This window comes from Lepidochelys kempii, chromosome 10 (assembly GCF_965140285.1).
Source record: "Lepidochelys kempii isolate rLepKem1 chromosome 10, rLepKem1.hap1, whole genome shotgun sequence".
Classification (NCBI taxonomy): domain Eukaryota; kingdom Metazoa; phylum Chordata; order Testudines; family Cheloniidae; genus Lepidochelys; species Lepidochelys kempii.
In genome coordinates, this window is record NC_136389.1 from 7185546 (window position 1) to 7212602 (window position 27057).

Genomic DNA, 27057 nt, shown 5'->3' on the forward strand with positions numbered 1-27057 from the left:
ACTCGTGCCTCCGATTGGTTGAGGCGATTCCGAGGGTTCCATGCGCGGGGACCGGCGGCAGCTCGAGCGAGGCGGGGCGAGTCTGAACGTTCCAGTCCCGGGGCTGCCCTAGGTGCGAGTGGATCGAGTCTGCTGCCGCCCCCGGCGCGCCGGGAGCCTGGTAAGGGCGGTGGGTTCCCGTCGGGGCTGTAAGTCTAGAGTAGCCCCTGGGCCAGGTTCACTGGGATCCGGGTAAATTTCTGCCGGGGGCGACCTCAGTTAGCTTTAGCTCCAGCACGTGGGTTGGGGGGGGGGGGCGCTGTCTCTCGCCCCATCTGCTGAACGGTATGGGCTTTGTGCCTTGGCTGGGCTGAGCTGAGCTGAAAGGAGTTTAGCAGCAGCTGCCTCTGCCTTTTGCATTGGGGGCTGGGAAAGCAACAGGAAGTTGGAGCCAGGATCTTGATGCTACTATTTTGGGGATCCCTAGAATCATAAAATATCAGGGTTGGAAGGGACCTCAGGATCTAGTCCAACCCCCAGCTCAAAGCAAGGCCAACACCAACTAAATCATCCCAGCCAGGGCTTTATCAAGCCGGGTCTTAAAAACCTCTAAGGATGGAGATTCCACCACCTCCCTAGGTAACCCATTACAGAATGCCTGCCTGTCTCTTGTATGCCCCTAGCACCTCGCTGGCTGGGGTGGCAGAACTGAAGTTGGAGGTAACATAGCAGAGGCTGAAGCAAAATCACTGTTGAGACGGAAAGTGATTTCCTCCCTCTTTTGCAGCAGGACACACAGATCTGGGGTTGTTGGGAAAGTGGGTTTCAAATGCAATCTAAATTTCCTCTTAAATCAGTGACTGAAAGTAGTTAAAGTTCTTGAAGTGGGAGGAAATAGTTTCTATACTCCCCTTCTATCTAAAACAATCTTTTCTCTGAGGCCTACTGCAGATGCATAGGAAAATTATAATTATTTTACTGATTGTAATATTTTATAATTTGAATGGTAGCTGTCTCCAGCCAAAATGTATAACACAGACGCTAGCTGAAGGGCACAAAGTGAACTACATAGTGCTTTTCCTGAAGCATCAGGTGTTGGCTACTGCCAAAGTTGAGATACAGGATCTGATGGACCGGTGGGTCAGATATGATCCTTGGATCAGGGACTGTATCTTGTTTCCTGTATAGCACTGAATAAATGATAAGCTCTTAACAGATAGCATGGTCCAGTGGTTAGGGCCCTAGAATGGGAGGGAGGGAGACACTCAATTCTGTACACCGGCTTCCATTTCTGCCACTTTCTTTGTGAATGTTGGCAATTTGCTTAACCTTGGTTTCCCCATCGGTGAAGTGGAGAGAACAGTACTTGTCCACCCACCTTCTGTAAAGTACTTGAGGATATACCAGTGAAAAATGCTATACAAGAGCTTATTTATTCATTAATGATGATCTGGTCTGGCGGGAGCTGGGATATCAGCCGGGATGGAATGGCCAATCCTACTTTTCCACTCTAAGCAACATCTCATTCTGACTCCATTTTTGCAATTCAGCATTTCTGATATGCAGAATTTACAGTGCCACAAAGAGGTAACAGCAGATTCATGGGGAAATGAAGGTACATTTAGAATTGCAGGGGGGAGGAGCTCTTCTAACCAGCTGTTCCTTTCCAAGCCAGGGCAGACAGATTTCCAAATGGACTTTAGTTATTTGGCATGAGCAAACAAATGCGATTGCCTAATTAGCTGTACATGACCTTTCACTAGCCTTGAGGAGTTAATGTTTAAAAGGAGTTTTTGTTTTTGACTAAGACAGAGGCTGTTCTGTCCCTTCATGACTCGTTGAGAGTTTATGCTTGTTAGCTTATGATCTCCATAGAAGTCACAGTGATGGACTTCGATTAGTGGATGCTTAGCTTTTTGCATTGTCAGGCCTGATTGTCATGTTTACTGTAAATATGGAGCTTGGCATGGATCCAGTGTTCCAAAGTGCTACTCAAAGTGGTGGTCCACAGACCGGTGCTGGTCCACGAGCCATTGGCTGCCAGTCTGTGCACACATTGGAAAAAAAAACTGCCAGTCCCCCACATCAGATAGCTTGAGAAGCGTAGCACATGCTCTGGGCCTTCGACCTGCTCTGCAACCTGTATTCATATTGATCAGGGCCTTGCTCATATGAGAAATCCTGTGGTCTCATATGGGACTACTCCTGCACGCAAGATGCTACTTGTAAATAAGGGTGCCAGAGACATTTATCAGACATGCTGAATTTAATATCTCTTGTATGTATCAAGCAGACTGTCCCTTTAAGTAGAGCAGCTATTAAAAAACAACATACCTCTGTCCAAAAATGTTTTTACTAACTACTGTTACAAGTAGTTCTTAAAATTTCTAGAACTAAGAGTTTGGAGGAAAAACAATGCTTTTCTCTCTTCAGTGTGATTTTAATCACACCGAGTGCTGGCAAATGCCCAGTTTTGCTATTTCCTGTGTAGAGTCAGGTCAACAGTTTCCCCGGTTGTATGTGTGGATCTCTGACCCAGGAACAAGCGAAAGAAAAAACAGCTAAAATAAAGTGATTGTAGAACCACAGCAATTGGCAGGGGCAGGGATAGTCCTGAAATGACACACTTTAAAAAGAAAAAAAAAAAGGACTAGATTTTAAATGGATGGGGTCTCTAAGAATTGTAGGGTTTTCATTATCAGCTTGGTCCAAACCGCACTGAAATACTTTCTTTCCATGGATTTGGATCAGGCCCTGTATTCATAGATTTACTGGGTCTTATAATTTATAAAACTTAATTCACTGCAGGCTGCAAACTGGAACATCAGATCACAGCCTGGGAAGGAATCTATTTAAAAACAATACAGGAGTGCTACAGGGAGCGTTCACCTCTGGTGGGTGGCTGTTTTTAACAGTGCTCTACAAACTGTCCCACTCTGTTCGTTTTCAGACCACGTTACACCAAGCAAGCAACCGCCCCCGGCATGGCTCACTTAACCAATGTCAATGGAGAGCTCCCCAGTGCTGAACTCTGGGTGTCCCATAACAAGATGGTCGTGGAGCCACTTGATGCCAGTGACCCAGAGGTGAGAAGGCTTTTTTCCAGTTTTTGTGGTGGGGAAAGGGTTGCGTGTGTTTTGGCCAAGGGGAAACCCAAGCAATCGCAGCAGGAGATCTTGATTCATCTTCCCAGCTCTGGGACCCATGCAGCCAAAGGGATGTTGATCTTCCTGAGGCAATGACTCGGGATGGCAGGTCAGTCCAAGTTTGGTCATCCAGTCCTGGGTTGCCACTTGCCTCCACTCACCTCATTTCCCATTCCCTCTGCCACATGCTGCAGCCCCAAGGGGGGTGGCAAAGGAGAATGCTTGGTAGCTCTCCTCACCAGTGTCTGGGAGCATCACCTCCATGGTATTCCCAGCCCCTGCTGCCGTGAGTCTGAAGGTCCCTCAAAACCCAACACTCCCACATGGTGGCCTATAGCTGTGCCACATAATAGGTCTATTCAGTGTCTCATCCCAGATTTCTCAGGCCCAGGGTCTCTTTCCTCTGTGGGATCGGATATTATTTATATGGAAATGAGCGTAGTGGTGGCCGTTGCATCTAGCACATTGTTACATGACAATGGAGCAAACGAGAAGGGGCGATCTATAGCCATTAGAAATTTAGATGAGCTGTTACGTTGTCTGTTTCTTTCTTCCAGCCAATTTTCACTGCCATAGTGCCTTGCTCTGTTCAATTTACATGTTCCTCTAAGTGCTCATTTTTGGGAAACATCTAACATGCAGGCTAATGTGTCCTTAATTTCATCGTGTTAGGCCTAGGTTATTCCCCCTGGCACCGCCCTAAATAACTTCTCCTGATCCTGCATATTTACATCTTTCCAGTATTTGTAGATTTGTCTCCGCCTTGTCTACATTCCCCTAGCCAAGTTCTATTTTTAACTGCAGAGAGTCAGCCTCCCTCCCCGGGTCTCTCCTTGCTCTTCTCTGCACTCGCTCCAGTTTGTCAGTATCTTTCTGATAGAATGATGCCCAGAACTGAGTCCAGGGTTCCAAGTTCAGAGCCACAGGAGAAAGGATTCTTGCCTCCCTTGTCCATGGCGGGATGTGTCTGTATTTTTCCATTCTACCATCTGTTGCTTTTTTGCCTTAGAGAGAGTGCCTCCCAGCATCTGATGCTCTGTACAGAACTGATAAGGATGGGGCTTCTTCTCTCTTAAAGGTGTACGACCTCATCAAGAAAGAGAAGCAGCGCCAGAGGCTTGGGTTGGAGCTGATTGCATCCGAGAACTTCGCAAGTCGAGCGGTTCTGGAGGCCTTGGGCTCCTGCATGAACAATAAATACTCGGAAGGGTACCCAGGACAGAGGTGTGGAATGTGGGGGAGATTCACATCCAAAGGGTGTTCTCTGTGGGTGGGAGAAAGTCCAACCCTCCCTGGCTTGGCTCACTGTCCTCGAGGAAGTGATTGCTACTCCATTACGGGTCCAAGCAGCCACCGGCTGTAAATTGTTCCTTTCCCAAGGCAGGAACAGACGCACTGCACTTCGCTCCTTGTAGAGTGAGGCCAATGTGGGCTGTCGCCCTGCAGCTTCCCGCGGTTCCTGCTAGGACTGTCACTGCCGAGCCTGAGGAGCATCAGGCGGATCTTCCACAGACCCCTGGGAGAGGGAAGAGGGGTCTGGTTAGCTCTTACTCTGCCACTGGCATTGGGGATGGAAACTTGTGGCATCGCTGATGTGGTAAGACTCCTGCTTTTCTCGTCCGTGTCGTAGGTACTACGGCGGGACAGAGTTTGTGGATGAGCTGGAGATCCTCTGCCAGAAGAGAGCTCTGGAGGCTTACAGGCTGGACGCGCAGAAATGGGGGGTCAATGTCCAGCCATACTCAGGTAACAAAGCCCAGATCCTCCCTGGGAGTAGGAGAAAGGGGATGGCAGAGCCATTGGGACCCCTGCATTCCCTAACTCAGTCATCTCTCCCTGGACTGGGTAGAAGTGTGAGTGCTCAACAGAGGGGACTGCTTTAAAAACCCCTTCCCAAGGTCACAGCCCGGACTCTTCCCCCCCCCCCCACCTCCGAGAGCAGCGGTACCAAGTACTCTGTGTGCTCAGGGGGCTGCCTTTCGTTGTAGGCTCCCCCGCTAACTTTGCGGTGTACACGGCCCTGGTGGAGCCCCATGGCAGGATCATGGGTCTGGACTTGCCTGATGGGGGGCACCTGACACATGGCTTCATGACGGACAAGAAGAAAATCTCAGCTACCTCAATTTTCTTTGAATCCATGCCCTACAAGGTAAGGGGACGCCACCCGGCTGATTGTGGGGAGATCAGTGGAGGCCAGCAATTGTCACCCCTCTTCCATGCAAGCGACTTACGCTGGCTTCATGCTCTGCCTGAGATACTGGGATTTCTTAGTGTGCCCCGTATTAGCAAAGAGAGGGTGTGCTATGATGGTGGATACCGAAAGGTTAAATAGTCTTCCTAAGACAAATGGTGATGCTGGAGGCTGATGGGCCACAGCACGAACACTCAGGGCCTGATCCAGGGCCCATTGAAGGTGGGCGTGGGGGGACGGGACACGTGTCTTTCTATTGGCTTCGATAGACATTAGCTCAGGGCCTTAACTCTCCAGAGCTCTAATGGCCTATCCAGCGTGTGCCAGCTCTACTGAGCCCTGAATAGGGCTCCGGTCTCAAGTTGGAGGAAGGAGGCATGCAGCGTTCCAACTCTGTGGCCATTGTCCCAAAGCGGAAATAGAACAGAAGCTGGGCCAGACTCTGATGGGTGGGTTAAGCCAGTGTTTGCACTAAGAACCCAGCTGACATGGGTGAAAACTTCTGCTGCAATTGCCCAAACTTCTCCCAGTAGCTTCCTCAGTGAGTTGGAGCTGCATCAGCAATGACTGCAGGATTATTTCAGCAGAGATGGAGCCCCTGATGAAACCAGCACTCACCTGGGTGGAAGTACGAATTAGCCAGGATCTTGCTAAGCTCACATTTATATTCCAATCACAAGGGCTGTGTGAGCTGAGCCTCCGCCCAGGACTCAAGAGATCTGATTTCTGTTGCCAGCTCCGCCAGTGATTCAGTGGGTGACCCTGGGTTAGTCACTTCAATACCTCAGTTTCCCCATCAAATGGGAACAGTGATATTTACCTTTCACAGGTTGGTTCCCAAACTGTGTTAACGTCTTTGACCCGCTCTGTAAAGGTTCCCTCTTATTAAACATGGCAAATTCTCTAGCTGGTGTGGTATTAGGGCTGCCATATTGAGCCTGAATGCCCATTTTGTTACTGTTCAGTAACAAATAGTAATAGTTACTAGGCTATTAATGACTGACCTTGGGCTCTGTGTTCTCAGAGAACAGATGGGGGCCAGTTGCTCCCTCCCGCACTTGGTAACGACTTGCTGGGTGAAGTCACGGGGTCCAACAGCTGACTCGACCTGTGGTTCTTTAATGGAGGATGCCAGGGAGATCAGACCATGGCTGTGCAGAAAGCCAAGCAGGAGATTCTCTGACAACCCCAGGGAGCAGGGAATAGCCACTGCAGACCTGTCATGGAGCCACCGTCATTAACCCTTTAACTCTACGAGGGCTTCACGGGAGAGCTGGGGTGGGCAGTGCTGCAGAGCGAGATGTAGCGGTCTCTCCTCTAAGGCTAGAGAGACATCACATGGTGCTTACCCTTCATGTCTCTTCTTGTTGCTCCCTTACCAGGTCAGTCCCAACACTGGCTATATCGACTACGACCAGCTGGAGGAGAACGCCCGTTTATTCCACCCAAAGTTGATCATAGCAGGTAAGCGGCTGGGGAAGGAAAAGCAGCTGTCGGAGGCTCTGGGCAGCAGGTAGAATCTGTTCAAAATCCTTTCCTCTAGGCTATTGAAAGATCCCAGCCACAGGGCTTAGTCACTGGCTAGACACTCGGGAGCAGTGTGGCAAATTTCAGCAAACACGCAGCATCCTGCCTTATGTTCCGAGCTGCCTCTGTCCTGATACTGCGGCGACTTGGGGAGGGGGCCTTGTAGTTAGAAGAGGGGACTAGGAATCAGGATTCCTGTATTCTGCCACCACCAGCGCATTGCGTGGCCACCAGCAAGCCACTCACCCCTCTCCTCCGCAGGGATGCACTGGTTTGGATCAGTGAGCCCAAGGACTCTGAGGGGCAGTTCAGCAGCTGCTATGTTGGTGACCCAGTGTCTGTCTCTCCCTAATGGGCAGTCAGGCTTTTCCTGCCACTTGTCTCACCCTGGCCTCTTACAGCCAAATCCTGGGCCCCGCCATGGTCTGGCTCCTGGACTTCAAAATATTTCCTCCGTGTGGTCTTGTGCTAGGAGAGCTGCCTGACTAATTACCCAGGCTTTGGGTGGGTTGTACAGCCATGCTGCCGCAGCTACGCCATTACTGATGCATAAGTTAGCTCCATTAGAACTAACTCAGGGGTGTCAATCACACAGTAGACACACCCTGAGGCTGGTGTTTTCTCCTGGCCTAGGCGTCAGCTGTTACTCGCGTAACCTGGACTACGCCCGCATGAGGAAGATCGCGGATGAGAACGGAGCTTACCTCCTGGCCGACATGGCCCACATCAGCGGCTTGGTGGCAGCTGGTGTGGTGCCGTCACCATTTGAACACTGTGACGTTGTGTCAACCACAACTCACAAGACGCTGAGAGGCTGCCGGGCCGGCATGATCTTCTATAGGAAAGGTTTGGGCCATGGAGCGAGCAGAGGATGAAAGGCTCCGGGCTGGGCCGGGTGGGCCATTGGGGACCTTTGAGCTAGTGCGGAATAGGAGCCAAGGCTGGTGCCTCTTCCCTCTGGCTGGCAGGAACCATGGAAGCAAAGCTTGCAGCTTTCAGAGAACGGGAAAAAGGGCTTGTCCTTCCCATTGCTGTATTAGATCCCCAAACGGATTTAACGAAGTCCCAGGCTGCATGTGGTTAGTGATGCTCCCAGGGTGGAGCTGGACAGATTTATCATCACCCTCTCGCAAAGCTTCTCAGTCTGGGTTCCTCGGCTCTGCCCAGCCAGGCTTCCCTCTCTGCTCTCTCTTCCCTCCACCCTGAGCCTGGCTTTGCCAATGAATCCCAATTTGCCATTCCCTTGAGATCTCTTCCATGCTGCCCCCTGCCTGGCCCTCCCTGCCTAGGCCAGCTCAGTTCCCTGTATGGGGCTGGGTCAGGGGCAGCAAGGATTGAACCGGGGGCTGTGGATTTTAAGGCTTGAGCCTCTATTGCCTGAGCTAAAAGATCTACCTTCGTCCGGCAAGGCTGTCGCAGGCTCATCAGGCTCAGGCTGTGGCCCCCGTCACCCCTTAAAGGGGCCAGAGCACCAAAGAGTGGGTTACACATTCACCTTTCCTCATTCAAATCCCTCCTCAGCTCACTCCTTCTGCCAAGCCCACCACCTTCCTCTCCCACTCCTGCCTACCACCAAGCTGGTGCCCACCTATTCTGGTGCGCTTTGAGTTTGCAAGTTCCACAGGCCATAGCAGGCTCTGCACAGCTCCAAGCACACTGCTGGGGCACAGTGTTGTGCTGTCCTGACTCCAGCCACGACAGAGTTAAAACGAGACTGATTAAACCCACCCAGGTATAGAACATGGGGGAAGTCGCATGAAGAACAACGAGTGAGTTAGGCCCCATAGACAGTGACCATCCCCCTTCCCTCCTAGGAGCTCGCAGCGTGGATCCCAAGACTGGCAAGGAAATTCCATACAACCTGGAAAGCCCCATCAACCAGGCCGTCTTCCCAGGGCTTCAGGGAGGGCCTCACAACCATGCCATTGCAGGTAGGGGCCCCGGAGGGCTGCTCAGTGGCTGAACTTTAGCGCTGCACCACCACGCAGGGCCGGGGGGTTTCTAGTTCCAGCCAAAGTTGCGGGGCTTGAAGCAGGAGAAAATGCACTTTTTGCTTAACAGTGCTCCCTGCAGCTGATGGCCAAAGGGATATTTGGCTCCATGTGGGAGTCCCAGCCGGGTCACACAAGCAGGGGAGGCAGGGCCCAGTGCAGGGTCCCATGGATGAAGTGTTAAGGATGAGTTTACAGCCCCCCTGGGACCAGCACCCAGACAAGAGTTTGGAGCCGCCCTGCTGCCCAATATTCTGCTGGTCTCTAGTACTGCCTCTTACCTTGTACCATCTGGGAGCTAAAACTCCAGTATTGAAGGTGATCAAGGCTGCTGGCAGTGCATGGGGATATGAAGGTCAAGGGCTGGCAACCCAGGGCTGACCTTACTTCCATAGGCAGGCCTCAGCATGAGAGTGGGGAGCCCGGACTTCCTGTCATTCTGGGTCAGATACCTCTCTGCCTCTTTCCTCAGCTGTACCATGGTCCCACAGTTCAGAGGGAGGGAGGATTAGTCAGTTTGCAGCGAGCTTTGAGATCCTCTGATAGCCAGCACTGAAGAACAGCAGAGTATCATCCTCTGGCTGGAACCCTTCTCCCCTGGCCGAACCCCTCCTGTTAATCAGCAAGAGCAGCTTTTTCTCTGTGGATTCCCACATTCCTGTCCCTATTGATAGAAATAGGCAGCAGGTGATTTTCCTTCAATTGGGAGAGTCCAGATCCACGTCTTGGTATTCAATGCTGAGGTGGGGGAAAGATACCACACATTCGAACCCTCTGGCCACTGCGCTGGAGAAATCTGAAATCCCACTGTAGAAACATCCCCCGGCAGTGGGCCCGTGACTCTGACCCATCAGACCACTGAAAGCTAGTGAGATTTTGGCAGCTGTATAATGGAATTAAATTCCACCGTGGGGTTCACAAGCCCTTGTGCCTCTCACTAGAACTCCTCGTAAGACACAGCTAGCGTAAACGTGGACTGTGCAGCACTGACGGCCAACAGGCGCTTTGTGTGGCGAAGAACAGCTCTGGGACATTGCATTGCTGTGTCTTTAAAGCCTTCTAGCCGTTATTCTAGGCCTGACTTGGGAAGGATCGTTCCTCAGCTTTCCAGGCCAGGGTTTCGTTGTCAATGCTCCAGGTCACTGCTGAGCCCAGGCACGGAGCAGCCTGGCTTCTTGATGCTAGCATAGAGACGTAACGCTTTTCCTTTCTGCCCAGGAATCGCTGTCACTTTGAAGCAAGCCATGACCCCGGAATTCAAAGCCTATCAACGGCAGGTTGTCGCAAACTGCCAGGCACTGTCTGCCACTATGATCGCACTGGGCTACCATGTCGTCACTGGTAAGGACAACTACTAGGCATCCACTGCATTTCCTCCTGAAAATGAGGCTGTTTCTGTTGCCTAGGGCCCGATCCCAACCCTAGTGAAGGCCACAGACTCCCGCTGACTCCAGCTCAGGCTGGATTGGGATGGTTATAGAAAGGGCCGGAGCTCTGTTATAACACAGCCTTTTAGGATACAAGTGCAGGGAGATCTTCCTCCGGCCACCCATCTGGGGAGAGTTTGAGCGCAGAGCTTGGCACGCAGAAATGATACAGGCGTCTAATACGTTGTTGTGGCCCAAGCCATAGACACAGCAGCAAACCTCAAGCCAATAAGGAGGACACATTAGCTACTAGGCCTGTTTCCTTTAGACTCCGGATAGTTCCTGTTCTCCTAGCCCTCCCTGTGCTGGAGCACTTCCCTGCCCCATGGCAGGCTGCTCCACCACCCTGTGGCCCAACTCTTGCTCCCCGCAGTCCCGGGCAGCATTGTGGTTGTAACGGCAATGGTCAGTGGGAGTAGGACTGAGCCTAAGCGCTTAACTTCCAATATCCCAGCCTCAGCGCCTTGACTTCCAACGCACTAGATTGTGTCCATTTCACGTCCTTGTATTCCTCTCCCAGGTGGGTCTGACAACCACTTGATCCTCGTGGACCTGCGCAACAGAGGGACAGATGGCGGGAGGGCTGAGCGGGTGCTGGAAGTCTGTTCCATCGCCTGTAACAAGAACACCTGTCCTGGTGAGGAGGTCCTCTCTCAACTGACTGCTTAGCCAAGTTTGTAGTTTCACACAGGTTGCAGCCTGCTTCAGGGCAGCACCCAGAGAGCTGGGGTTGCTCAGGATCCCTGGGGAAACGGGGCCACTTTGCTAAGTGCCAAAAGACAGATTTAGGAGCCTTATCTTTAGGGCTGCAGATCTGAGCGTCTTGGCTGACAATTGAGTGTTGCTGGCTTGGCAAGCTGTGTTTGGCCCCCGAGTGGCCACACTTAGAACTGTTTTAATCAGTGAGGGGAAGAGACTTCATTGAAGGAAGAGGTAGGGTCAAGTCAGACAAACCTCCTCTCACTTAAGAAACTGCCCTTGGTGGCGGGGCCAGATCTCTGCTCTGGGGTAAGATCCCAAGAGGAGGAAGGTCTGAGGCAGGCAAGAAGGTTTCCTACAGCGTAAGGACTGAAAAGGGGCCGGTGGCTCTGTTCTCTGTGTGTTCTGCTGAAGGCTGGAGACCCACCAAGGACAGCACCGGGGAATGTTTCTTCAGCATGACTAGGTTTTCCTTTCCCAGCGTTAACCCCTCACCTCCCTGTGCCCTTGGGGTTCTCACTTGTGGGCTTGTTCTCTGGTAAGCACTTTGGGTAGATTTACTCTGAAGTATTGTTGGTAAAGCTAAGATTTAGTCCTGGGTACTTTTAGTAAAAGTCATGGACAGGTCACTGGTAATAAACATTCACAGCCAGTGACTTTTACTATAAATACCCATGATGACTAAACCTCTGCTCCTGGGGCCCTGCTGTTCTGGGTGGCCCCTGCTCTAGGGGTGGGGGCTGACTGCCCCTGCTGGCCCGTTGCTCCAAGTCACCTAGGGACTGCTCTCCCGACAGCCCTCAGGGCTGCCCCCAGGACATGCTTGGGCATTCCCCGCGATTGCTGCCCTGGCTGCCCCTGGACCGTGGCTGCTCAGGCCGTCCCTGGGGACGGCTGTACCGGCCGCTGCTCAGGCCATCCCTGGGGCCGCCCAAGCAGTGGCTGGCCCCAGGGAGGGTCCTGGGGTCAGCTGCACCTGCAGAGGTCGTGAAAAGTCTTGGAATCCGTGACTTTCCACAGTCTCCATGACAGAATCGCAGCCTTAATTTCTGGATGAACCAGCTTCACACTGATGCGTTTGGTCTGTGGCCGCAGACCGTGCCGCAGTTCCATGCCTAGGACCAGTTCAGGAAGCTGAATTCAACTCTTCTTCTCTGCCTCCTGACCTTGGAAACACCCGGCCCCTCAAGTTCCACACCCGGCAGGGGTAATTTAGGCTTTACTCTAAGTTCTCTGGTGCATGTGCCAGGGGGGCATTAAACCAGCACATGCCTAGCTCCTCTGCAGACAATCCCATATTAGAGTACTTGTTTGCCTGCTGACCTCACCCCAATTACCCCTCTGCCCTCCACTGCATTGCGCTACACTCCACCCCTGAAGTGGCTGCATTTCCATGCTGGAGCTGCCTGTATAAAAGGGACTAGATAACCATGTACTATTTAAGCAGGTGCTCTTGCTCTCTCCATGTCTGATCAGTGTGTCAAACCAGTGGGATTGGGGGAAGCCTGTAGGTGCAGGAGCTTTGTAGGCTGGAAGCAGGGGCAGGCTTCTCTCCCAGCCTCCATGCTGCTGACAGCAAGTCTTAGAATGCAGCGGGGAGACTCACCTCACGGCCTTGCTGGCTGGAGACATTTCCCGTGGGGAGCATGGGGGCTGCTCTTCCTTTCCTTCTTAAGCTCTGGTTCATGCTGGGGCTGAAAGGAAATTGGCACTGGCTGATCAGGACCTGGCTTGCTGTTCCCACCAACCCAACGACAGTTAAATGTACCTCTTCACTGTTGCTTCCAGGCAATTGGCAAGGTCACGGCCAAATCTTGGGGCTGTAAACCTAGAGGCCAGTGGCTTTCCTGTTTCGCCATGCAGCCTCCTTATGAGAGCTGGGCAGAGAGGCGCATGTGGAAAACCCCAAACTAAGCCAGAGAGAGCTCTAAGATGAAGGATCCCACCCTCCTGCCTCTCCCCCCGAAATAACTCCAGCTAAGACCACTGGTCATGGGACTAAGCTTGCTCCTTCCAGTAGTGCTTGTGGGAGCATGGTTCTCCTGACAGAGTCCTTTTGACACAGGTGACAAGAGTGCCTTGCGCCCAAGCGGCCTGAGGCTTGGGACACCAGCTTTGACCTCCCGGGGATTCCGGGAAGAGGACTTCCAAAAAGTAGCTCATTTCATCCACAAAGGTAAGGCTGAGGCTGCTGCGCTTGGCTGAGCAAGGAGGAGCTGTGGCTCCAGCAGGTTCCAGAGCAAAGGTTTCTGCTGTAGAGGCCTAAGCCAGCTCCTCTTGGGACTCTGCTGATTACACTGGGAGTTGGACCACGCCCTGGGTGAACACTAGATTTCAGTGTGGCTCTACTGAACTGAAGGATCCTGGCCAGTCCCTGTGCTGTGTCCACTCCTAATCTAACTTGCCCATTTTCCAACTCCAAGGAGCTTTCCGAACGGTTGGTGCCACAGACTCCCCTTTGGGCCTGTAGTAACCTGGCACTAATGGTGGCTGCTGTGATGCACTCAGGCCTGCTCTCTGGGCGTCACCCTGTGGTGGGAACAACCACACTTCCGCTGAGAGCAGCGGATCCCATGCAGGCTAGGCCCAGCGTCCTCCTGACTCCTCCCAGTTGCATTTGCTAGAAGAAGGTGTCTTCAGCCCACCAGCATGGTGCACGGCAGCAGGGCTGGCAGAGCTTTATGGGAGCAGGATACAGCCTGCGCCATGCATTCAGACCCAGTTTACCCTCCAATGGCAGGGGCTGGAGAGCTAACGGGTTTGCGTTCCGTGGGCTACAGGGAGGGAACGACTGTCAGTCTGAGCCGCCCTCTGGCAGCATTAACCAATTGTCCACACAGGGATAGAGCTGACGCTGAGGATTCAGAACGACATGAGCCCCAAAGCGACGCTGAAGGAATTCAAGGAGAGGCTGGTGAGCGATGGGAAGTACCAGGCGGGTCTCAAGTCTCTGAAAGAGGAGGTGGAGACCTTTGCTGCTGCCTTCCCACTCCCTGGCCTGCCTGTCCTTTAAAACAAGGCAGCAGCTGCACCCAATCCAGAGCTACCAGAGAGCTCTGGGGAAGCAAACTGGGATTGCGGTGCATCCACATCCACTAGGAAAGCATCTGTTGCCATCTGACAAGCCAAGAGAACTAAGAGAAATGTCACTCCCCCCGCCCCCACTTCCGTTAACCTCCTCTCTCCTCCTCTTTGTGATTTGTTCCCACAAGGCAGATGGCTTTTAAAAAAGTTTTTAATTTTTTACCCGCCTCTCCCCCTAGGCTACCCCTGTAGGGCGCTGCCCCACACTTGTGGGCACGACCAAGGGGCTGGTAAGCCTCCCTTTAGGAAAGGGGTCCTTTTCTAGTAACTGTGAACGGTGCAGCACTTAACCCTTTTCAAAGGATTGAAATTGGCACCTGATATTTAATAAATCAGCTGCTTTTGTAATGAGGACAAACAGGATAGCTCTAAAGTCCAATTTTTGACAGATCTGCAAAAGGTGCTGATGCATCCCCACCTCCCACTGGAGTCAAGGGGGGCTGCAGATGCTCAACTTATAGCTAGCATACTTCCAAACTACTGATTAATGGAATGCATGAACAGGCATTGCTCTGAGCCAGGGATCTATGCTATATTTTAAAGAGAGTCTCAGCAACATAAGCTGTTATATTCAGATTTCCCATGGGAGCCACTTAACATACAGTCACATTTTGTATTTAAAGGTTGCAGTAGGAAAGCATCAGACTTTACTACCTTAAAATATGTCTTGCTAGTTTCAGAATAGCTAATTCAGCCTTCCACAATCCCCCTCTCCATGAGAGAGAAACTCTGACAAGCAAGTCTCCATTGTAATCATGATTGGCAAACATACTAGTCCAGGTGCAGTTTTGCAAGACTGAGCTACTGAAAGAAACACATTTCTGGTGCTTTTATGGCTCCAAAGCACACACCACAGACTTCTCCTATTCATCAACGTTTTCAATATTTCAAGCTACCACGTCCAGTCAGTTTTTCAAACATCTGAGCCCAAAGCTTTGTTAGGACCATTTTTTAATAAGCACAGTCAGATTAGAATGTAACCACAATGTATGACAAGAATAAGCTTTAAAAAATACAACCAACTTTTTCTGAATTTCAAAAATATCTGAACCCAAATAAATAATTTTTTTAAAAGTACATTTCTCCTACGATTCATTTGGTGTTAACATCGGTTAAGCTCTTGTGCAGCCACACCTACATCACTACACACATTACAATATGCAGCTTGGATTTCTTCCAGGTGACACTCGGTCTAGCTATTGATGCAGGTGCTCTGTACCCAGGTACAGACAAGGAACTTGACATGCAGTAATAAGATATGATGCTTTAAAATAAGACGAGAATTCATCACAGCCTACTCACCGCTCTCAAAGGCAGGTCTTAGCCCAGCCCCATTCATCTACTGACCTACCCTGCCCAGAGGCCAGATACCCTGTGCTTCTGCCTTCCAGCTAAAATGCATCTCTCAGCAACCAGTATGTAATAGGTTTATGATTTCTCAAGCTATGGTAGCAGGTTCTAGGCTCTCATTTTAAAACGTCTTGGCAGTCCAGTCTTTTCTCTGTCGCTGGCTGGCTAAGGCTATGTCTACACTTAAGACACTACAGTGGCAAAGCTATAGTGATTCAATGTAGACACTACTCAAATGGGAGGGGTTCTCCCATTGCTGTAGCTAATCTACCTCCCTGAGAGGCAGTAGCTAGGTCGACGGAAGAATTCTTCTGTCGACCAAGTAATTTTTCACACCCCTGAGACGAAGCTATGCCAACATAAGCCCTTGCGTAGCACTAATCACTCGGGGTCCAGTGGACTACAGGAGCTCTGTATTTCAGGACCAGCCTCCTTCACAGCTCACTGAATTTCCAGTTCTAACACTTGTTCTAGCTTTTCACTGGGACGGTTGGCTTTTGTAACTGCTGTAACCCAACAGCAGCCCCCTGCCATCCATTTGGGGCCCAAAGCTCCCAGGCACTGAGTCTGAACATGAGTTGGGCACTCAGTATCTTGCACAATCAGGCTTTCTGACCACACCGAGTCCGCTGCCTAATGAAAACTGAGAACATCATGCAATGCACAGTCCTCAGTCAGTCCTACAGGCTTTCAAACCCCAGCCACATGTCCAACCCCTTAAAAAGTGATCTATTACTATTGCCATAGCACAGGCAGAGCTTCCCTCTTCTAGTTTAAAGGCAAAACAGCTCTTGAGCTGCTTAGAAATGATTGCTACTGGCTTAAGGTAAATCTGAGCACTATTCTCGGAGAAACAGAGCTGGTAGAGAATTAACATCACCTCCCTCCGTATGGCTGACCATCCTAATTGTTGTATCTGAAAGCATGAGGCTAGGGTAATTAAGAGTGCAAGCCAACAATACATCTTCAAACATGGGAAGTTAGAGGACAGTAATTGCAACCTGCTGTCCTGGCTAGTCATGGAAGGCCACGGGAGACCTTTGCTCTGATGAATTCTCATGTGGGGCTTACAAACCACGTCTCCCTGACACAGACAACACAAAAATAGGAAGTGGACCCACAGCCAGCCATGCAACGTGTCGTGGGGTGCATGCTGGTGGCACTCACAGAAACACAATACGACACTGGGTCTGCAGGCTTTCAGAGGGAGAGACCTCATTTAGTAATGTACAGCAGCAGCCACTAGCCAGCAGGGTCTGGTACCACGCCCGGTCTAAAGAGTGTGGCCGACTCTCAATAGGCACTGGTGTCTTACCTTGGCCTTTGCAGCGTAAACCAGTTACTAACATGCATGTCAGGATCAGCAGTGGGGACCATTAGTATTACGGTCCTAATTAACGAATGGTTCCTGATAGCTGAAGATATTGAGGCAACATGGTTAAGGACCAGGTAAAGTCTTAAAGTGCCTAAGCAAGGATTCTTACAATACGGTAAGTCCATAGACTTTGAAAGTTTTCAATCAAGAGAGGCAACTTCTAAGAGTTGTCTCAACTTTCCAACCACCGTCAGCCAGTTCAGGCTTCCGTAGGCTTTCCCCCTCACTGTGGATGAAAGGAAAAAGGAATCACAAGCAACAAGGATCTACCAATTCAGGTTTAAGATCCACTCCAGCTGTGCCTACCTACTTTCAGTGGAACAGCCTCTGTTTCCTGAAGTGTGTTTATCTGCACTGCTCGCTCAACGTTAAAACAAATAAAAGTTGCGTGTAGCATAGGGGTCTCTCTTAATCAGGAACAAAAGGGGCCGGTCAAATGGTCCAGGATCACCCCCAAAGTGGGGGAAGATTCTGAAATTAAGAAGAATTGCATTGCGATAGGTAGCTCAGAGGAGCGAGACTGGTGGAAGCCCAACTGTTGCTAACCCCACCTTGCAGAACATTAGACCCCGATGCAGTTTTGCACATAGAGAAAAATGAGAATCTTCATTCACCACCTTAGGAGTCTGATTAAACAAAGTACAGATGAAGGCTGCTGTAACTAGAAAGTCCCATAATATTGTATCCTGCAATCATCACCAGTCCTGCTCCACTGCTCTGAGCTGTCAGCTAGGGAGAGACAAAAGTCTCCCAGGACTTAAGTATGTCTTACCCTCCTCACTCCCGATTAGCGTCAGGTTATTTTTCAGTACAAAGATGCGGTCTTGAGATGAATATATTTCCACTCGGTCAATTAATAGGCAGAGAGGTTAAGACAATCATATTACCTGCATTATTCACTTAAGATCCCAGCTGTTCTTTTTCTACTTGGAATCTTGTCTAGGCTTAAGGTTATTAAGACACATCCTTGATTTAACAAGCAGTGGCTTCAGTCACCTAGTACATTACAGTGTTTTTATACAAGCATAAAAATAGCTTTCACTTAGCAGACCCAGTTCACATGCAGTAGCTGCATACAGGCAGTCACATTTAGAATCTGAAAAAGAGAAGTTCTTTAAACACGCTTTTCAAATGTGCAAACAATTCTTCAGTGTGGTGTGCAGAAACATGTAAAGCTGACGTGACACATGCATACACTGCTCAACCCTTCAGCAAAAGGCTACTTTGCACTGGCTCCTGACGGCATGCTAAAAATCACAAGTAACCGCCAACTTTAGTGAGCCTGTGGTAACTCACTATTTCCTGTTTGACCTGGTCTCACTGTAAGCCATCAGTTGTGATAGTAACACTTAAAACAGTCGTCCCTCCCCATTGCTTCCCCCTGGCCTGCTTCAGTACAGCCTCAAAGACGTTTCTGTGTGTGACGAGGAGTCAGTGTTACAGCACTATGGATGCTAGGAACATTCAGTGCAATATGTCCCTAAGGAGCCTCTCTTTGTTTGGGATGCATGTTACATAATAGCGCAGCCATCGCGTCAAGTTTCAATGGAATCTAAAATACACTAACAAACCCAACACTCTGCATTGCAGCTTCCTCTGGTACATTAGAGAAATATACATTCAGTTTCAGCACTGTCTCACATAATCACATTAGACAGAGGTTTAAAAAATACACACACACACACACACACACACACTTCAGCTACTCTAGTAAAACTTATGTTCCCCCCGAATCAGATGAGAACAGTGCTAAAAAGAAATAAAACCAAGGGGATCTTTTCCACCAAGACTTTTCTCTCACGTAAAAGAACTTGGGGGGCTGGCATTGGATGTACTGAGGTACTCTCTAGCCAAGGGGTGGCAATGGAAGAGATGCATGACGAAAGCAGAGCATGAATCCTTCAGCACCCACCATAAAAGCAATATGAAGGTTCTGGCACAGTTTGCAATGTGGGTGGAGCTTTGAAAGTCCTCAATATCCAACAAATAGGCTCAGTGAAATGCAGTACTGCATGCGGCATCCAGAACTACCCAATGGATGCTATGGGAGAGGTAGTAGAGAAGTTGCAAAGGCATGGCGTTAAAAATAAATAAACTTGGAGTGGTGAGACAGAGCCAGCAGCAGCACTTGCTGCCGCCACGCCTACACTCATTTTCCTATCCAATGCAAATCTAGCCCCCGACACAAAACTACAAAAGATAAAACATTCATTCCAGATCTCTTCTGAGTGCCTGCCCTAAGAGGCTCCTTGTCCCCATCCCTCCCTTTGCGTGCAGCTTCAGATGAGTTGCACTATTCGTTCTCTAAACTCTGAGAGACCAACCAACAGGGGCCCTTATTGCTATTCAACTAGCATATTTCCTTCAAGGTTACACCACAGCAGTGCTGCAAAGTCTTAGCAAGCTTTAAAGACTTGTAGGTCTCCTTCCCCATCCCCAGGTCATCAAGAAAAGAGTATGCTGCAAATTAACAAGGCACAGTGCTCTACATTCGCACCGAAGGGGGAGCCTCCGTGCAGTCTGAAGACACAGAAGGACTCCTTACACCTTTTCGTCTTCCAGCAAAGCTGAGAAGTCAACAGAAGAATACATGCTTCGATCTCTAGCTCATAGGCTCAGCAACAATCAATTCCATGAACCATTAACGAGCACAGACAATGCAAAGGGGCACTGTAAATTATTTCATGTGGGCGGGTAATTTTTAGCCTCCATCATGCTTGGAAGCTTTAATATATAGAGATCAATATCACCCCCACACTTGGGCAAATGCATTTTGCTGTATATATAAAACAGTCGAAACCCCCAGGGCTCATACTTTACTCCTGTCTATGCACTAGCAACGCTGATGTCGCCAGGAAAATGCAAAGTTTTACCTTGAACATACAAGTTACCATGCACTGAGGGGACTGGACACTACTCGTCAGATGTCACCCCACAAGGATAGCCGACTTCTCCCACCCTCACTGCGTCATGAACATGAAAGGAATGGTGTTCTCAGTAAGGTTTTTAAAAGTTGACAGTGTCCCTTTAACATATAAAGATGGAGTGGCCAATATTTTTAGATCTCGTTTCTTTGCTGGGGTACAACACATCCAGTTCTCAGCTGCTGGGAGTCTCACAGAAATCAGGTTCCTTCAGACACAATGTTTTCTACACAGCAGACTCTTGCTTGCAAATATGTTGACTGCTTTGCATTCTTCCCGATATATCAGTTATTTGTAAATAGCCAAGTCAAGCACAGATGATCTTCATCAAAATCAGAGTCCATAGAAGGGCAGCCCAGATGATACTAAATTTTGTACAAAAAGCTGGGAACGTAGTCATATCTGAGCACAGGGTTAATACCCCTGACAGGTTCCTGAATGTACTGCAATTTCAGCAGCTCTGCTAGGTACTGTACCACTTTGACATCTTCATTCACAAGTCCCAGATGAAGTTTCAGAAAGTTCATCCTGCGAGACACAATGGATTCCTCTGTTTCTGTCTCGTTGATGGGAAGGTGCAAGTGATGGCAGAAGGCATACAGGAAGGCCTTAGAACACAGCTGAGTTAGAATACTTTGGACGTGCATATAGTAGGTGCTGCCTCGTTTGATCTGAGTGCGGTGATCAGCAAGCATGGGCACCAGGGTTCCTTTATAAAGGGGGCAGCGTAGAGTCTTACTGTCTGCATCCAGAATGCTGATGTACCGGCTGTATCGACTCAAGGAGTGCAGCATATTAACACCAGCAGGGGAAACCACTCTGCAAAAGAGAAGAGAGATACAGCATACTAAGGAACACAAGGGAAGCTGTGAAACACTGACAGATGATACAAAGACACGATGTTTGTACAAACTAGATTGAAAGGTTTCATGAACTACAGCACAATCATCTTTAAGAGTAAACTTGTCACTCGGATTTGGTAGCAGAGATCGAACGTAGAGGAGCCTTTAAAGGTGTCCACAGTGAACCTTGGCTTACACTGAAATACTCCTGTGGGAATTCTGCGCCAAAAAATTAAAAATTCTGCACCAAAAAAAAAATGATGTGTACAATATTTTAAAATTCTGTAAATTGTATTTGTCAATAAATAAATGTGGCTCCAGCATGGCAGTGGGGAGCACATGCCACTGGCTGCACTGACGTGGGAGATCACCCTGAAGCCCCCACCTCCCGCAGTATAAGGACTTGGCCGTGAGGCTGCACCTGACCCTGATACAGTGCAAGGGCTGGGCCTGCCCCAGAAACATCTCGGGGCCCTGCCCCTCTGTGCCAGGCGCACCTGTTGTGGGTGGGCAGGCTCAGCCCAGCAGGATCCAAGTGTGGAGAGGTTTAGTGGGGGGGATCCAGGTGTGGGGTGAGCGGTTTCTATGTGGGGCAGTCTGGGTGCAGGTGGCTCCGTGGGAGATCTGGATGCACAGGGGCTCATTGTGGGGTTCCGGGTGCAGGGGCAATTGGGACTCTGCAGGGGATCCGGGTGAAGGTGGTTGGGGCTCGACGGGGGGGTCTGGGTGCTGGCGGAGTGGGGCTTGATGGGGTGGCGGTCCAGGTGCAGCTGGTTGGGGCTCAGTGGGGTGTGGGGCTCATCAGAGGGGTCCAGCTGTAGGGTGGTAGGGCTTGTCAGGTTCAGGGTTTGATGGGCCTGCTTAACGGGGAAGCCACAGCTGCTGCCAAGGGGATACCGCATGCCGAGCTCCTGCTGCCCACCCATGATTCCCCTATTCCCTTTTCTTCTCCATCCCTCTCCGCTCACTCCTACATTCCTCTGCCCCTGTCCTGTTCCACCCCCCAGCCTTCCTTCCCACTGCCTCTTTCCCCCACCCCCTCGGTCCCCCCTTCCCTCATTTCCCCCACCTCAGGCACTCACTGCTGCACAAGAAACAGGAAGGCTCCCAGCACAGAAAAGAATTGCAAAACTAGCACTAGGACCCAGGAGGCAGCGTTCAGCTGCAGAGTCAGCGGAGCAGAGATGTAGCCTCCTTCCTTCAGCTGGGCAGCTCTGCACTTGCAGAAATGGGAGGGGACGGGGGGGGGGCGGAGGATAACCCTGCATGCCTCACCTCTGTTGAGGGGGGGCAATCCCCCCAAAAAACCCTGCACCTATGGTAGTCCCCCTTCCCCAGGCAGCTTTTTGGCAGGGAAACACAGGAATTCTGCGGGGAGCGGGAGAGGTGGTAGATAGGAAGTCAAGTCACTACTATCCAGGGGCATGCAAGAACTAAGAAGAAATTGCTGGTGAACAGACGCAAATACTGCTACAACTGTTCCCTACTGGAAGTGAAGGAATAGCCTTTAGGGGTCCCCTTTCCAACAGCGCCCCCTGTCCCCCAGAATTATTTTTACTAGATAGTTGCTTTGATATTGATGAAACTCTACTTGTAGAGAAACTTCTTGTAAACAATCCTTAGACAAGAGAGTTCCACTACAGAGTCTGGGCCTTTCTCGCGGAGATGCAAAGTCAAAGGACATTCACAACAAGCAGTCACCTAACAAGGACTAACAAGTGTATGTGATTTAACCAAGATAATCATAACCCTAAGACAACTCTGCCCAGTGCTCCCAATTCTGCATGGTTAAGGTCACCTTGTCAGGAGAGGTGCACCCCAACCTCATACCAGAGGAAAGAGTTGCTGATCTGTAACAGGGGGTACTAGCCATCCCTCCAAACTCTAATCTCAACCCAGACACAAAAGCCAGAGCACAGTAGTAACTGGTAGCACAGTTAAAGAACTGTCATTTTGACTTACATGGATGTTTGAATAAATGTACCATTCAAGATGATTTAATAATTCAGAGCTTCTGGGTAAAGCAAAAAAAGCACAAACAATTCACCAGGCAGATTTCTGCATTTTGATTTTTTTTTTATGCTAAAAAACTGCCTATTCTAGTGGAAATTATTGTAACTAAACTCTTAGCATTATAAACTTTGATCTATATTTTCTGTGGGCAAGAGTGACAGTGCAAACTTTCTAGAACACAGCTTCATTCTATAAAGGTAGGAAATGCAGCAGGCAAGAGCACTGTTGTATAGCTGGTTTTATATAGTAGCAAACAAAGTAATACCGTACGTTTTAAGAAGCGAATAATCAGATTTTAGAAATATCTTACAGCCCCAGGGAAACCCTCTTCCAGTGCTGCTTTTCCATAGAATATCTTCACCTACAGCTGAAGTTGCCCAATAAGCCAAACTGTCGTTTGAACCTTGCAGCACATGGAGCAATTTGTGCCTGTCATGCCAGTGCGGTTTCACCCTAAACACATTCCACTGTATTTAGACATCACCACAGGGCTCAGAACAGGACTTCTGCATCTCTCCCCATCACCTAACCCTAACCCAGGTTAGGTTGCTAATACACTGATACAAGCAGGCCACTTTCCCTCTAACTCAAACAACTGCTGTTGGTCAGATGTTCTAGCCTTTCATTTAATCGAAAGCACATTTCTAAATAAAAACGTAATGGAAAACTAAAGACCCATGTGACAAGGAGGACGGTTTAAAACAAACTTCAGCTAGAAGAAAAGCAAACTTTTACCCAAGAGGTTCCGACCCCTCTAGTGGGAACACAAGAACGAATTCAAAGGAACACCTTAAAGTCTTATGGCCCTGCTCCAGCAAAGCACTGGACCAATACACTTGCTTGAGTGCTTTGCTAGATGGGGCGGGTCTTTGGTATTTTAGCTGAATGATTTCCCATTGACTTTCAAAGGAATCTGATAGCTAACACCCAACAGAATGCACTGGAAGTTTAACACTTAAAAGGATTTCTAGGAAGGAAAGTATTGGAGGAAATACCACCCTTTACACCCGTGGTCCCCAAACTGTGGGGTGTGCCACCGTAGTGGGGCACAGAGGAACATTCTGTGGGGGGGTGCAGCAGGTTCGGGCCAGCCCCTACAGGGGGCGGGGAGGGAGCGCAAACCAACTCCAGCCCCAACCCCAGCTTCAGCTCCTGGCCCCCACTGCTCCTGGCCCCTGGGTGGGGTGTGACATAAAAAGTTTGGGGACCACTGCCTTATACAGACACACATGTACACCTAACAAACAGAATGTGTAGCAACAAACCCCACCAAATGAAAGTGACTACAGAGGCGGGAGGGTTTGCTTACAGTATCAATTCCCCTTCAATACTTCCTTTTTTAATGTAAGAGGTCTCAAAAAAGGAACTATTCGCTTGGACCTCTTAACATTCATCAGCCCACGAATCTACTGTTTGAAGGAGATCTCTGTTAGTTTACCTCTGCAGTCCGATCAGCTTCCACTTCTGAAAATCCATGATATTCAAAGGGGAAGTGACCCAGTGTTTCACAGGCTTGGCATACACCCCACAATTAGGAACAAAGATGGAGAGAGCAGTCACAAGTTTCTTTACCATTGCTTCATCTTCCCCCAGCACTATTAGTGTCCTTCCACTGAGCAGAGAATATATTGCAGGGTGAGCAAAGGGATATTGCCTAATGAACTTCAAGGCATTCTGGCCAGCTTTTTTTTTGTGCCTTTCATTAAAGTGACTGAGAGGATGAGCAGGAGAAGGAGTCTTATCAGAACATGTGGATGCTGCACTGCTCACATAGCTTGTGGAGTCTGAGTAGTCATCCAGGCTAATTCTACTGGCCTCTTTACTGCTTAAGTAATGCGTATCAAGTTCATATGAAAGGAGTCCTCCTGAGACGTCATCATGTGAAGAACAGTCTGTGAAGTTCACATGAAATCCCTGATCCACCTGCCGAAATGGCTGTGGTGGAATACTGACCACACCATCATCATCAAAATGTTTATGTGCGAGGTCAGGTAGAGGCTCTAAAAAGTTTGGAGACTCTTTCCCAATACAACAGGCAGAATCAACTGGCAATAATTTCTCCTGTTCAGAATTGCCTTCCATCTCTTCAACGTTAGACGGATTTAAACTTGGGCTGACGTGAATACCTCGGCCTTCATCATCTGCATAAGATTCTTCATTAATGGCACTTGGGTAGCTTGCTTTAAAATCTTCAGGGATTAAAGATTCCGAAGGACACAAGCTGAGGACTTCAATGCTGTCCTCACTGATGGTCCTTCTGCCGACTGCCTTGCTCCTGACCACTTGTGGACTTGGGTGGATAGGCAAACTTGCCTGGCTCTCAGATTTTGTCAGAATAGCAGCAGACTTTTCTGTTCCCAAAACCTCAATGCTTTCACCGCTACTAATACTCCCTTTAATGTCTGCATCAAGGTATTCCAAATTCTCCTGGTCAAAACCAATAGGTTCAGTCACTCCTGGTTCTTGGGAATCTTCAATTTCCTGCTCCATCTTGATAGGTACAGACTCCACACTAGATTTGTAAGATTCCAAGCTGATTAACACTTTAGGAATTGGAGATTCTTCCAAACACTTCGTGTTGACAGTGTCTTGATTAGATCCCTGGCAACCACTGTACTGTTTTTCAGCTGGTTTTTCATCTAAAACAGACTTATCTTCAAAAAGAAAGTTAGTTATACTTTGCTGCTTTAAAAGGTCCTTACAGATCTGATTTGTCAAAAGGTAGCACACATCACCTCTAAATGTTTTCTCTATTTGATTTAACTGATCAAGAGTTTGGGTGAAAAAATAAACATCACAGAGTTCCTCCAAGGTTTTCAGCTTCTTGTCAAAACATTTGGCAGATTTTGCTTTGATGAGTTTAGGGGTGTAAGATGGCATCCGTGCATAAAGATGCATTTCACCAGGCTCATCAGGGTTAGCGGTAGTAGAGTCTTGATCAAAGCTTGCGTTAGCTTGATCCAGTTCACACTCTGGCTCATATGGATGGAAATCAGAATTCTTCAGTTTTCTATAAGGATATGACCTGATTTGCTTTAACAGGTCTTGATGCTCAATAATGGACTTTTCAACACTTGCCAGTTCATTAGCTTTCTCAATGGCTTGGGTTGTATAAAATCCTTTGTCATTGGCTTTCTTCTGTATCTCTGTTTCATTGTGCAGTACAGTCCTGGTGTAATCAAGGTCTTTCAGTTTCTTTTCAAGTTCATTGGCAAAAGCTTTCCTGTTACCAGTCTTTAAGCACTCTGATGCTTTGGAGAACTCCGTAGAGAGCTCCTGAAACTGATGCATGATTTTGTGCTCGTCAGTTGAAATATACGCCATGCAGAAAGGCCTCACAAAGCCTCTAGCTTCAAGGTCATAAAGAGTTAAATGATGCACATAAGCAAAAGCCCCTTCCTTGGAATCTCCCAACACCACTTTGGAATCCTCCACAAAGTTTAGCTTAGGGTAGGAGCATCCAGGAGGGTGCCCCACAAAGGAGGCTTGATAATCCACAGACATGATCCGGAGGGAAAAATAGTTCAGATCAAAAGTGCCAGAAACTTTGGCATCATCCGGGATGGTCAACAAAGGCTGCGGGCCCACTTGCTCTGAGAACTCAGAGATGAGAATGAAGTCCTTGGTGAACTTGGAGCCTGAAAACTTGGACCAGGGGTTGGCACCATGGTTAGCAAAGGGGAAAAGTGGCACAGAGTACTCCTCGGGCAGGGATGGTTCATTGTATGACTCCTCTTCAAACTCTTCCTCTTTGGTAAAAGCCACCACATCAGGGGCGCTGATCATATTTATAGGTGGAATGAAAGGACATGGAAAAGGGAACCCTTCCCCCAACCCAAAAAATGAAAAGATCAACCAGAACCCATCAAGAGAAGGATCCCTTCTGCCACTAAAGGAACTGCCTCCTTTCCCAAACCCTGTCCAGGGCTAAGGGCCTCCCACCTCAAGGTCTCTGGGGGGTGGAGCAGGAGGGGAGGGAGTCAGCCCTCCTCATCCAAGGTGCCTGGCAAGTTAGTTCCCCATCTCTTTTGGTTCTCAGTCCCCGGGATCAACTATTCCTCAGCCCCAGCCACGCACTCAGCACCCCTAGAGATCAGCTTCACGCCGTTTTCCAGGTACCCCTAATTCCCGCAGTCCTGGGGGCTCAGTCTCAGCCTCTCCCCCCCACCCCAGGTTCTCAGTCACGAGCCCAAAGGACCGGGTCCCCCACGCCCCGGGATGCCGGGGGCGGGCCCCCCCAGCCAGCTCCTCGCTCACGCTGGCGGCCTCCCGCCCAGGGCCGGTTCTCTCCCCAGTCCGGACACGGGCAGGGGCCGGCTCTTGCCCCGCCAGCTCGGGCCCTCCGGGCTGCTCCCCCGGCCCGGGGCCTCCTCCACGCCAGGCGCTAGCGCCAGCCGAGCCGCCCCGGCCCGCTTCCCCCGGGCTGGCGCTCGAACCAGGAACCGCCACTTCCCTCACAGGCCCCCCGGCCCGGCAGCCATCTTCCGATCACATGACCGCCCGGGCTGT

General features: G+C 49.7%; 2 protein-coding genes across 4 annotated transcripts; one reads left to right on the plus strand and one right to left on the minus strand.

Annotated features, from left to right (window-relative positions):
• Positions 1-39: 39 nt before the first annotated feature.
• SHMT1 (serine hydroxymethyltransferase 1) lies at positions 40-15121 on the plus strand. 2 transcript variants are annotated; one of them, XM_073361800.2, is made up of 12 exons: positions 40-188; positions 2930-3065; positions 4204-4349; positions 4756-4871; positions 5114-5274; positions 6699-6780; positions 7477-7689; positions 8658-8774; positions 10053-10175; positions 10782-10898; positions 13026-13136; positions 13801-15121. In XM_073361800.2, the coding sequence occupies exons 2-12, from the start codon at positions 2964-2966 to the stop codon at positions 13971-13973; spliced, it is 1461 nt and encodes a 486-aa protein (XP_073217901.2). In that variant the 5' UTR covers positions 40-188; positions 2930-2963; the 3' UTR covers positions 13974-15121. The 2 variants fall into 2 exon arrangements, with proteins under 2 accessions (XP_073217901.2, XP_073217900.2); XM_073361799.2 differs by having other exon boundaries at positions 51-160.
• SMCR8 (SMCR8-C9orf72 complex subunit) lies at positions 12396-27057 on the minus strand. 2 transcript variants are annotated; one of them, XR_013636384.1, is made up of 3 exons: positions 23987-27057; positions 19643-20512; positions 12396-12654 (listed from the first exon to the last, which is right to left on the minus strand). XR_013636384.1 is itself a non-coding variant. In XM_073361798.2 (2 exons), the coding sequence occupies exons 1-2, from the start codon at positions 26332-26334 to the stop codon at positions 20059-20061; spliced, it is 2802 nt and encodes a 933-aa protein (XP_073217899.1). In that variant the 5' UTR covers positions 26335-27057; the 3' UTR covers positions 14979-20058. The 2 variants fall into 2 exon arrangements, 1 of the variants encoding a protein (XP_073217899.1); XM_073361798.2 differs by lacking the exon at positions 12396-12654 and having other exon boundaries at positions 14979-20512.

Excerpts from the sequence above, each read along its gene's own strand:
- SHMT1 (XM_073361800.2), top strand. The coding sequence starts at position 2,964 with ATGGCTCACTTAACCAATGTCAATGGAGAGCTCCCCAGTGCTGAACTC. Across the intron at positions 4,350-4,755 it reads GAAGGGTACCCAGGACAGAG|GTACTACGGCGGGACAGAGT; the intron begins GTGTGGAATGTG and ends TCCGTGTCGTAG. Across the intron at positions 5,275-6,698 it reads TTGAATCCATGCCCTACAAG|GTCAGTCCCAACACTGGCTA; the intron begins GTAAGGGGACGC and ends CTCCCTTACCAG.
- SMCR8 (XM_073361798.2), bottom strand. The coding sequence starts at position 26,334 with ATGATCAGCGCCCCTGATGTGGTGGCTTTTACCAAAGAGGAAGAGTTT. Across the intron at positions 20,513-23,986 it reads AAGCTGATCGGACTGCAGAG|AGTGGTTTCCCCTGCTGGTG; the intron begins GTAAACTAACAG and ends TCTCTTTTGCAG.